The sequence below is a fragment of the Limulus polyphemus genome, unplaced genomic scaffold (genome assembly GCF_000517525.1).
Source record: "Limulus polyphemus unplaced genomic scaffold, Limulus_polyphemus-2.1.2 Scaffold6701, whole genome shotgun sequence".
NCBI classification, from domain to species: domain Eukaryota; kingdom Metazoa; phylum Arthropoda; class Merostomata; order Xiphosura; family Limulidae; genus Limulus; species Limulus polyphemus.
The window spans coordinates 2,861-15,928 of record NW_013672311.1 but is presented as its reverse complement, the minus strand read 5'-3'; the positions used below and the strand labels follow the sequence as shown (position 1 = coordinate 15,928).

At 34.1% G+C, this 13,068-nt stretch overlaps 1 protein-coding gene across 5 annotated transcripts in view; it reads right to left on the bottom strand.

Annotated features, from left to right (window-relative positions):
- LOC106473983 (ephrin type-A receptor 8-like) overlaps positions 1 to 12,846 on the bottom strand; it is a 33,769-nt gene extending 20,923 nt beyond the window's left edge. For 4 of the 5 annotated variants that reach the window (XM_022402366.1, XM_022402368.1, XM_022402367.1 and 1 more), the window contains exons 1-4: positions 12,823 to 12,846; positions 7,290 to 7,445; positions 2,811 to 3,113; positions 259 to 494 (exon numbers count right to left, since the gene is read on the bottom strand). In XM_022402366.1, coding sequence (XP_022258074.1) covers positions 259 to 494; positions 2,811 to 3,113; positions 7,290 to 7,445; positions 12,823 to 12,832 — 705 coding nt within the window. In that variant the 5' untranslated portion in view covers positions 12,833 to 12,846. Of the gene's footprint in view, positions 1 to 258; positions 495 to 2,810; positions 3,136 to 7,289; positions 7,446 to 12,822 lie in introns of those variants that run through there. The other variant, XM_022402370.1, reaches the window with a different exon arrangement.
- Between the last annotated feature and the right edge of the window lie 222 nt (positions 12,847 to 13,068).

Sequence of the window (13,068 nt, the reverse complement as noted above, 5' to 3'; positions counted from 1 at the left end):
CTTCACTGAAGCTTGGCATTAGTTACCTACTGCACTGTATACAAGTGAATCTTATTGTGTTAGCAAACTTCAGAAATCCACATTCAGTCTAATAATTCAACCCACGCAGCTGGAATAAAAAAAAGTCCATAATTTTACCCATCTACTTGAATTCCATACTGTGTCATGATTTGACATATATACACAAAACCTATGCTCAGTCTTCTTATTCATTCAAAACCTAAAATTATTATTTGGTCTTATGACTTATCCACACACCTGAAATCCATATTCAGTCTTACGATTTAACCCAGTCACTGCAAACTCTGGGATCTTGGTCAAACCCCTGGATGAGTTGCTTTCCTCTCCACGTTTGAAGTAGCGGATTTCGTACAGCTCTGTGGGAGGGGATGAAGCCTCAAGAGGATTCCAGACTAAGACAATAGCTGTACTTTTTACATCTATGACCCTAACATTATTGATGACAAGGGATACTTCGGTGGAGATATGATAAGCTGGATAAGAGTTCAAATCTAGAGTCAGTGTTATCGTAAAATATACAAAGTACACACCAAATCTAGAGTCAGTGTTACCGTAAAATATACAAAGTACACACCAAATCTAGAGTCAGTGTTACCGTAAAATATACAAACTACACACCAAATCTAGAGTCAGTGTTACCGTAAAATATACAAAGTACACAGTTTTCTAGAAGACATTAACACTGTAGAAAACGACATTTAATTTTTTTAAATTCCAATTTAGTAAGTTGCAGATTAATCCAACTCAAACAGAATGGGCTGTTGTTACAAAAATTTTACTTTTGGAAACCCATAGGACAACCAGTGATGTTTTAAAATATCAGACCACAAAATACATAGAACAGAATCATTAAATTTTGAAAGTATGCATTATATTATGTACATTGTACCAATACACTATTATGGTGTGCCTTGTACTGGTACACTATAAGTGTTTTAACACCCATACACTACCTTTGGTCACATACCATATTGATATAGCTTGTGGTAACTCCAAAAGGTAGCTAAAAGTATCCACAATACAATAGGTTCAGGAACTATTATCAAATACGGAGAGCAAATGAAAACAAGTGATAAATGTAAATGAGAGAAACAAACTGCTTTATTCACATACACTGTTTATATCGGGTTTTACTGGTTGGTTTCTGATTTCTTTTTTGTGACTTTTTACTGACTTCTGGCACAGCAGAAAAAGCTTTCTCAATATATGTACAAGACCAGATGTAAATTTAGACAAGAGAGCAAGTCAAAGTGAGCGAGTTGTGGAGATTCCTCAGATTTTTGGTCGAATAATGTCTTAGTGTGGTATCGTACATCAATAATTATTACAAATAAATATACTAAAGGAGATCAACCTCAACTTGTATCACTCATTTAAATGAGTAAGATCCCACAGAAATAGGTTCACATTTACGTAAGCTCTATGAATGAACACTGAAATGTGTAACATTTATAAACAAAGGAATGAAGCGGAGAAAGATCTTGGGCATCATTTACTTATAAAGACACCTATCAAGCTGAATTTTAAAGAACTAAATCATGCACATCAAGCTGTACTTATGAGTTCAAGATAGGACAAATAACATCCAATAAATTTATTTTACATCAGCAATTAGACTTAATTTAGTAACATAGTTAAGTCTAAACTATTTTTTAAGCAGACCAAACTTGCAAGAAGCTACTCACTTTAAGGTCAAAAATATTGTTAAACTTACAGTTCTAGGCTTAACAGCGAGGGTATTCAGTTGAAGACTGTAAGTTTAGTTACTAAAATTCTATATTTTTTTACTTATAACTTATATTATTATAATTATTTGCATATATATATGTAAGCCGTAACTGTGTTGGTGTAGTTAGGAATGTTGTTGCTATTGCTATCGTATTTTCACTACCTTTATTATATTTAATAAATAGCCATCCCTAATTTTCAGCTGACAGAACATGGGTGACAGCAATCAGTAGCGCCCACCATAAACTATTTGGCTACTCTTATTTGACCAACTAATGTAGCTCGGCCGTCACTCGTAGAGTGAACCCATAGTCCTTAGGTGCAGAGCGCATTTTGGCAGCTTGGGGATGCAAACCATGAACCCTCATATTTATATCCCAGGAGCGATTACCACTAGGCAACAGTCTACGTCACTTATGTTGTTGTACTTTTAGCGCAAGGCTACATAATGAGCTATCTGTGTTCAGTCCACTGCGAGTAATCAAATTTCCAGATTTTAACAAGTCCCTAAACTTACCGCTAGAGGGAAATTTCAGTTGGGATTGTAAATACTTCACTGAGTGCCCCCAGATGACTCAGCAGTAACTCTGTGGGCTTATAATACTTAAAACCAGGTTTTGATATTCGCTGTGGGAACAGCACTGACAACAGATTGTGTAGCTTTGTGCTTAACAAAAAACAAACTAAAACTGTTAGTGATTAGTTCAGAAGTCTTTAGGTTTAACGTAAATTAAGGCTGTTTACATATGTGAAGCCTCAGTTCACGAAGTAACTCATTACAAGCTTTTGCATTTGATGTAAAAGATGGTTTATAACGACTCTGATGATACATTCCCAGTTTGCCCCTGAAGAAGAAAGGTCCACCTTTCAAAAGCGCTGGGGTTATAGGATTTTTATTCTTTCGATATATACTGGTATTAATAGTTAACTGTTTCATTTTTTAATGCAAGAAGATAAATTTAGATAACTGACCACTTATATTAATAACAATATTATATAGACTATAGTACAATAATATATAACACATACATAGTTTACTACATTTTAATTATATTGCCTACCTGAAGCTGCTGTTGTAACCGTCGTATCCACAAACTGACTTTCCTTGTAGCTAGACACACCATTTTCAGCATATATTTGGAATGTGTAGGTCGTTGCAGGTTTTAAACCTGAGATGGTGACTTTGGTTTCTCTGAAACCCATACGAGAAGGCGCATACGTTACAGCATTAGAACACTCATCACATACCACCCGAAACGTAGTGTCGTTCCGACCTCCGGAATATAAAGGTGGTTGCCAAGTCAGAATGACCGTTGATTGGTCAACAAAGCTGACTGAGAGGTTCCTTGGAGCTGATGAAAGTTCTATGTAAGAGAAAAGTTCAAACTGTGTTGTAAGTGATGGGAGTTGTTCTAAAATTACTTAATGACGTTGATAGAATAAAGCCGCGTTTCCTGTTTGTAAATGGCTACCGTGAGTGTGTTTCAGATTTATTTTAAACTAAAACAAACAAACAAAAAAAAAAACACGTGTTCTTTTCATTTTTAATGTTAATGTTTCTATTCATTGCACTTTATTCCAGAATTTTTCAGTGATATTAAAGAAGCTTGGTTCTGTGCTGCAAAATTGTTGAAAGACGACTTAGGAGTTTACTGTTTCACACCTGGTCTAAGGTGTCAAAAACATTCACTGGCTGCAGGGTCTGCGTTAAGATTGTTTGTAAACGTTGTGTTTTTCAATAAATGAATCCATTTGGCGCTTATCTGTTAGTTTAAAGACCACTTTACCCTCACCTCCGCATGTTTTTGGACATTTTGTAAAGTTTAATCATAATTAAGAATGGTGAGTGATCTCAAATATAGAAGAAAAGGTGATAATAAACGAAAAATCAACAAACTTCTTATTTATAAAAACATAAGCCTGTTACGAACAGAAATGCTGGTAACTTGTACCCCCGTTTGTAGGATTATTACAAAGAAAACTCCCCGTTCAAAATTATTGTCTTAAAAACTATACTCGTCCTTGAAGGAAATAAAGTTTCTGAGACACAGCAAAAGCCGTAAGTTTTATTGAGTTATAGTATCTGATAACAATATAGTAGTACACAACTCAGATATATTTACTTATATTAACGAATAATAATGAAGTAGTATCCATTTGTGAAAGATTGGGTTTAATGTCTGAAAATATTGTAGAGGTACCAAACTGAAACAGATCGAGTTTAATATATGTAAACAATGTAGTGGTATCAAACTAAGAAATATTGTAAAGGTACCCAACTGAAACAGATCGAGTTTAATATATGTAAACAATGTAGTGGTATCAAATTAAGAAATATTGTAAAGGTACCCAACTGAAACAGATCGAGTTTAATATATGTAAACAATGTAGTGGAATCAAATTAAGAAATATTGTAAAGGTACCCAACTGAAACAGATCGAGTTTAATATATGTAAACAACGTAGTGGTATCAAATTAAGAAATATTGTAAAGGTACCCAACTGAAACAGATCGAGTTTAATATATGTAAACAATGTAGTGGTATCAAATTAAGAAATATTGTAAAGGTACCCAACTGAAACAGATCGAGTTTAATATATGTAAACAATGTAGTAGTATCAAATTAAGAAATATTGTAAAGGTACCCAACTGAAACAGATCGAGTTTAATATATGTAAACAATGTAGTGGTATCAAATTAAGAAATATTGTAAAGGTACCCAACTGAAACAGATCGAGTTTAATATATGCATGGATATCATGAGAAAAATATTCTTTCTATACTGTATATGAACAAAGTACCGGTACCTAACTGAGACAACTTGAAATATCGTATTGTCTGGCAACAATCTCCAGGTGGTTATTTTAGTTAATACATAAACTGGGAACAATGGAACGCTACCTTGATAAAGGTTTAGTACATGTACTGTCTTAGGTTTTCTTTTATAAACATTATTTAAACCTAACTTTTAAGTGTGAAGATGTTCATTATGTAAAAACAGGCATGAAAATGTACTTGAATTTTAATAATTAATGTATTTTATTATACATGTCTTCAGAGCATTTTATGCATATCACCAAAGAAAATATATTTATAAGCTCACACCACACACTTAAATTCGGGTTATTTTTAAACAAAATATTTAAATAAGTTTTCCATTCAACTTTACACAAGCTAACGAGTGAACTTAAAAACGTGCAGCAAAAAACGTATAACCTGGAGTTAGCCTGAAAATATATTTTGAATCGAAAGGGGGCTTAAATATTATTAAACAGTGTTCTTTTAGTATAACTGTTAGTTACCTAACACAAGAAGATCGCCTCGCTCTCCAATTTCATAAATGTGTTGTGTTCTAAGGTGAAACTGATTTCCACACGAGTATTAGATAAGCCGTCTTTATAACAGGACTATCGTATAGCCCGTCAAAAATGACGGGGCAAGTACTACCCCATACTATACCCTAACCTCACATTTCATACCTAACTGAAATAAATAAATTTTGCGAAATCAAGTTTGACTAGCAAAGAGGCAGAAAAGGGCAGTCGAGGCAGTCAAACTTCGGTAACTTCCTTTGTGAGCCAATCAAAATTAAGATCATTCGTGAAACGAATTCGTGGCGTTTTCACAGAATAATTATTAATAAAGACCAATTAGATTAACAATTTCTAATATATAGAAAAGCCAGTACGTTTTGGTAACACTACATTCCAAAAATGGCTTTTAGGTCATGTTGCTTAGCAACAAAAGCTATACTATAACATGTTGCAAGTCTATGTACTGAAAGTATATAATGAAATGTATAGATAACAAATCTGGAAAAATATTTGTTGATTTCTTACTGTAGTGTCTTCGTTGATTAAAGAGGTTTGTTTTTTATTATAACAGAAAATAGCTTAATTCAGAAACGATTTAAGGTTACAATTGAATCGATATTTTTACTTTCCTGATAAGTTTTATGCACTTGGATCTAGGCTAGGTGATCTCAAACTACATATTTACTTTAGGCTTATTATACCAACACTCACTACACTTATAAGGTTTCACGTCACCTCCCCTCACGCCCCTCCTTGCATCTCCGTCACTAAAATCATAATCTGCAGACAGTAATCGAACTATTCTATCTAGATAAATGCATTTTGGCTTTTATTACTCTTCCTATTTCGAGAAATCAAAATAAATCAAGCGTGACGTGACACACACTGGCTTTTATATAAGTTAGATGATCTATCAGAAATATCACAAAGAAAATCAGAATTCAGCTAAAACCGAGTATATATATAGACTGCACACGTGATGTAAAATATAAAACAAAGCACAAACCCCAATGTGTGTACTCGTGTAGATACTAGACTGTAGTTTCCTATCGAATCTGTGAGTCAATCAACAGTTGTTGTCTCTCAAGATATCTTTCCGTCGACGGAATCATGTTGAAAACCATGTTGTGCTGTGTCAATTCAACAGAAAACGTCGAATTTTTCCGTAATGACCAACATTCTCACGTGACTGGTAGTTCTCATACAACATAGTAAAATCCTTAATCCCTAACTATAATGTATTCGGCCAGTAAAGGATATTGATGTCGTTGACGTGTTTTGCATAATTTGGGACGTTTCAGCAGTATTTTCGCGGATGGAGCAGATATTATCTACTGTAGAATAACAAAGGAACAAAGGTGAGTAGAATAAAAATTGTTTGTTTTGAATTTCGCGCAAAGCTACACGAGGACTATCTGCGCTAGCCGTCCTTAATTTAGCAGTGTAAGACTAGAGGGAAGGCAGCTAGTCATCACCACCCACCGCCAACTCTTGGGCTACTCTTTTACCAACGAATAGTGGGATTGACCGTCGCTTTATAACGCCCCCACGGCTGAAAGGCCAAGCATGTTTGCGAGTCGAGCTCCCTAACCATCTGGCCATGCCGGGCTGAAATAAAAATAAATCAACGGTTTTCTTGGCCACGTGCTTGTGTGGAAGCCTCAAAGAATTAGGCAAAAGGAAATTTGTAAAAATTTTCTACATTAACATAAGTTGGTAAAAAACGAATGGTATGTCTGCATACCACTATCAGAACAAAAAGAAAACACTTTTTATTGTTATTATTACAGCAACAGTTATAAGAATATGAAGCTAGAAAAGTAACTATTTTGATCCTCAGAGGTGTAGGAGGCAAATTAAAAATGGAGAGCAAGGATTATTTGACCTAGTGAAGCCAGGAGCTTGGGCTCGATTTAGAGCCCTGGAAGCTCTTGGGTTCTGGATAAATTTTAAGCGTTCTCCCGCTTTTCCTGAGAGTAAGTTTCCTAATTATGATGCATTTTATGGGGAAAGATTGAAACGTGGGGACTGCCCCCCCCCAGCTTCCCACGCCACTGATCTACATATGTTTTACAAACCATAAACAAATGAGCTATAATAATAATAAAAATAATAATTTAATACAACTATTTAATTCGATTAAGTTGAGTTCCTGAGAAAACAATAAATGTAATTTTCTGTGAATGTTTTTAAATATTGGAAACGTCAAATATTACAAATACTTACGAGAACAAGGGACATTAACTGACTCTGTTGGAGCTCGATAATAGCCATCGTCACAACTACATTCGATAGATCCTTCATAGAGAGCAGCACTATGCAACGGACATTTGACACATCTTTCGTCGCTAAGAGACGACCTGTAGGTTTCAGGAGGACAAGCTGCAAAAACACGAAATGTTCGTTGTTATCTAGCTTTACACAACTTTACTGGTTAAATCAAATGCTTTGTAAGATTAATAACGCAAAATACACTTTTCACGTTAGACTAAGCAATAGTTAGGACCACTGGGTAAGTGGAAAAACAATAAATTTTATTTGTTTTCATCTTTCTTTATTGTTACATTGCAAAACCCAACTTTAAAACCCATTTCGACAGGGAGTGATTCGACTGCATTTTTCACTGTCAAATAAGTTTTGATTCGTTGGACTCGAGTATTAATGTACATTTAAAATAAAGACGATATTGACAATCGCAAGTTGTAATTCCACATGATCGATGATCCTTTTAATTGATCCCCCGGAGGGGCAGTAGTTAACTTTATGAACTTACAACACTAAAATCCGGGGTTCGATTTCCCGCGGTGTACACAGCAGATAGCCATGTAGCTTTGCTGTAAAAGAAACACACACTCTTACAAAATATGATAGTCCTGTAACATTGGGTTTGTTTGTTTTGTTGCAATGGGATGTCTGTACTGTGCGATCCGCGAGTACTAAACCCGGATTTTAAATGTTATGAGTCCACAGGCTTACCGCTGAGCAACTGGGAGCCACGTAACATAGGGGGGTAACCATGACAGACTACTGGCTAAATAATATGCTACAAAATTACTCTTCTACACATATCGGTGTGTGTGCTCAATATAATAGTATGACATGAATAATCATTGGGGTTATGATTTCTAAACATAAATGAGTTTGTGCTACTTCTATGTAATCTACCGTTTCTCAAAGAATATGTAAAATCTCTGAAATATTATTATAAAATTTCAGTCCTGTTAATACAAATAAATTAAAAAAAATATTCTTTCCAGTAGGATCGAAGCTGTATATTTGCCTAGAAACAGATTAAGTACTGAAGAGTTTGGTGTGTGTGTGTATGTATATGTACAGTTTCCTGTTTTATAGATTGATACGATTGCCCACTTTGTATAAAGGAGCTGGGTGTGGCTTAACATTTAGCATGCACGAATTCTAAATACGATAGTTCATGGTTCGCATCCCGTTGCTACAAAAACGTGTTCTGCACTTTGGGGTTGTGGCTGTTGAAAAATCTTAGCCAAAGAAAAACGATTTCCGAGAAATTCTGATTATACTGTCGATTTGGAGCTCAGTAATTTAGGTAAGTTGTGATTGAAACATAAAAATGAATAACCTTGGATTGTGACTATGAGTTTAAAGGCTACTAAACATGAACCAGTCTATGGTACCTTATCATGTAATTTATACCGCTTCCTGATGTTTATGTGAGATCCCTGACATATTAATCTAAAGTTTTAGTCATGTTAATACAAAGAAGTAAATAAAAAGCTTATTAGCCCTGAACAATTTGAAGAGTTTCAGACTGTAATGTTTGAATACCAGTTTTAAGGTAATAACTTAATACTTGTCAACTTTGGGTTTCTTTATCGTATTAGTTTATTTTCTAAAATATTGCTACTGAAACAATATCTTAGTTTCTCAAACACACATAAAAAATATAACATATCACGCTGACATGTTAGAAAAATCCACTTTCGGTTCATGTTACTTTGGAACTCCATGTGAAACTCTTCATCTCATTTTGTTAACTTAATGCACAAATTGAAGGAAGTATTTGAACGAATTTCTTTTCATTAAGCTCAAAGATGTGACATTTTCCAGAAATACTAGATAAAGCGAGGGCGGGAAAATTTCTTTGGGGCCTACTGTTCCGAAGGTAAAAATACAAACAAACAAACAAAATGCATTGCTAGACTCCTTTCGCGAAGCCATGGAAAAATACTAGCTCATATTTCATATCGCTGAAATTAATTTTAAGATTTACAAGATCAGTTTAAAAAAAATAACATGTCTCTTTGTTATTATCTATATATTTTGTAGTTCCTTTAACCAAACTAAACCCTGGGGTGAAAGCAAGCTAACCGCTAAAACAAAGTGGATCATAAGGTCTCCCAAACTAAACCCTGGGGAGAAAGCAAGCTAACCGCTAAAACAAAGTGGATCATAAGGTCTCCCAAACTAAACCCTGGGGAGAAAGCAAGCTAACCGCTAAAACAAAGTGGATCATAAGGTCTCCTAACAAAAGGAAAACAATTTCTTGAAGCTAAAAAAATCAAATAAAAAAATCGTTGGAACAGTTCAATTCTAGCAGTTCATTTTTGCCGACATCCTATACGATTGATTTTGTTTGGATAGATCGAGAATGACTTGTTTGTTAACCTCTCAAAGAACAAATATCTGATGAAGACGAGCGTTCTAATGGTTGTTGTTGTTAAATCCCGATTCTTGAACTTGATATACACACACATATAGCACAATCTTGTAATATTTTTCTTAAACTCTAGCTTTACATCGTGAATTAACTGATGAAGGGCCTAACTAACAATCTACATGAAAACAAATAGGAAGAGAAAAATAGTTATATTTAACTGATAACGCTGTTATTGTTAAATACAAAAAAAATGTTTGGTAGTAATCAAGTTGTTTACACTGGAAGATTTAATAAATATTTTGCTTGCCAATCTTTCTGTTTTTTCGCACGCACACACACCAAACTAAAATAAAACTAAAAAATCGTTAGTGTTACAGGTTTTGATAGTTCAAGTGAAAAATACCAGAGACCGCTAATACACAAGGAACTCTTAGATAAAGGTCAATTAATGTTCATCGACGAATTCGTGGCTCGGGAGTCGGGTGTTTGAGAACAGTTTTAAACCCCGGATTAAACGCCTTGTAGTAAAGGAACTGGAACCAACGTCGTCTGTAAACACTGTTGATTTGACGAATGGTCTTTCAGTAATTGTATAGCAGGGATTGATTTCTTAATTGCTTTAAAAAGTCAAACGCTGCATCTTGTTTTTCTTTCTTTCTTTAACATGGACAGACAGTAGAAAATTAGTTTCAACCAGTCAACAGATACAGGGAAATGATTTGACGAAGTAACCACTCGATAGAATATTTGTTGTACTTAGATCAAAACTTTTTAGCATAGCACTACAAATGAAATTTTCTGTATTTATAGATAGGTCACGAGGCTAGGTTTATATATAAACAAAAACACCGCGCAAACATTAATTACATAGACAGGATTTTGCAAGGGGAGAATAACCCTCATTTTTTCATTAACAAGAGGTTCTCTCCCTGACATTCCAACATCAATAATATTGAGTCACAGAGAGTAAAAAGCATACGCTGTACCTCTTTCTAATTTTGAGTTATTTGTGTCCCTAACCATATAACCCATCTTAGCTCAAGCTATAAAACTACAAGGGACTGCATAAAAGTCACTATCTTAGAAAGTTCGTCAGAATTAATTTAAACACAAATTATGCAGTATACTCAAACAAACTAGTAGTTACCGCATGAAGTGTAGGGTGGGGGTAGCGAACCCCACCCCTAACAAATATACTAATTCGTTTATATTTCTTGAGACTTTTTCGCAATGGGGATATTTATGTGATCAAGCATACGAAATAAAGGCACATAATTTCAACATCTTCTCGAATTAGGCAAATAATTTCAATATCTTCTTTGCCAACAAACAAGCTCTGTATTTCATACTCTTAGTTCCAGACCTCTGTAAAAAAGCGTGCATGTAGTGTCTCTAGATGCCACACCTGTACTGACGAAGGTGGTAGATAAATTAGTTTTTATAACGTTCAACTGATTCAGAGATGATACGAACACAGCTTCGTCACAAAAAAAATGTTTGTTGTGCTATTTTCTTTCGTCTTCTTTCGTTGGCCCAATCTGTATGTCTCGAGATATTTTAATTCAAACTAAAACGCTAAAATACAGAATAGTTCTTTCAAATTAAGGTATAGAAATAAGGGGTCGTTTCTATATAACAAATTATATACCATTTTGATGTGTAAAACTAAGTACTATAATTAAAGGAGTGTTTGTGTAAAACCAAAGTTGATAATTAAAGCAGTGTTTGTGTAAAACTAAAGTCGATAGTTTAAAAAGGAGTGTTTGTGTAAGCTTAAGCCTGAAATCAATATGGAATCTATGAGTAAGATTAAGGGTCTAAAACTAAAGCAGTGTTTGTGTAAAATTAAGCGTCTAAGGTTAAAGGAATGTTTGTGTAAAATAAAGGTATACATAATATATATATATATATGTGTAAGGTTATTATGATGAAGAACTCAATTAAAAGTATCATATTTTAAAACATATTTTTCTTGGATACGTTAAAGTTCACCAAAAGCACATCGGTAAACACAAGTTTTACTCAGGAAAGTTTATACATGTTTAAAAACCATAACATAATGGACATCTAAATTTTTTTTTTGCAGGCTATCACATCTTTTATTTCTCTTCTCTCTTTGAGTAACACAAGACTGGTGAGTTGAGTATAATGACCATCATGTACAGAACATATGAGGCTTGAATTAGCTTCATTTAGAATGAACTTGATACACTGATAAATGACATAACAGGAAGTTCTTTGAAACACCCTGTACCATGTCCAGACTTTTCTAAGTAGAACTTATGATCCTCATAGTGCTTCTGAACAAGCATTAAGATAGACTCATTTTAATTTTTTGATATACATAATTACTTGTGATTAAAATAGTAATTGTGTAAAACGTAAAAGTTTATAATTAATAGGTACTATTTTTAAATCTAATGTGAACAATTTCTGTGATGTTTCTTTGAAATTAAAACCTTTATAAAACTGTTTGTTTCAAAATTAGAGAGCCGAACGTAACCTAATGACTGTCGTACCGGACTATAAGTCCGAGGGTCCATGGTTCGCGTTCTGCACTTTTGGTGTGTTACAAAGGCGACAGTCAAATATCACTATCTGATTTGAGTGGCACAAGAATTGGCGTTGAGTGTTTATGTCTGTCTTCCCTTTAGTCTTATCAGTTCAAAATTAGGAACAGTTAGCATTGTAACGAATTTGTTATTACATATTTAGTTTAATATCAACGTTTGTTTAGATTAAGTTTATATTTTAAAACATGCGTAACTTATAGTGTTCAATATGTATTGCGAAACTCCCGCTTATTCTCCAAAGTTGTAGACGATTCTCAAGAGAAAGAATCAACAATATATGTGTGTACGTAAACACTTAAATTTGTATTGTTACATAATCTGAAATTTCTAGAAAACCTCCACACGCCAATAAATATAACCAACGCGCCGCGCCAAAAGGGAGAGTATCTATTATTAGTTTGCTATAGTCAGTGTACTATAAACTTCGGAAGATATAACTGTGATTGTTATAACACTTACCAATCGGAAAACTTTACAAAGTTCGAACATTACAAACCATTTAATTTCAGTGGATTCACATCGGACATTAATACTTTGACGAAAACATTACCTGACGTCATCGGTGGAAACTGAATCTCTAATAGGCGTATGAACAGTGAAGACTAGCTAGCTCCCTGTTAAGCGAATCGTACCTACATCAACTCGTAATTAACTCACTCATCGTGAACCCTCGATAAGATTTCAAGGAAGTTCCAGACTAGAAAGAAGACTTTATATTGCTTGCATGTTTGTGAAACGTTTGTTTATAAATTATTATTTTTAATAACTATTTGTACTATAGTTGTGTGTATATTAA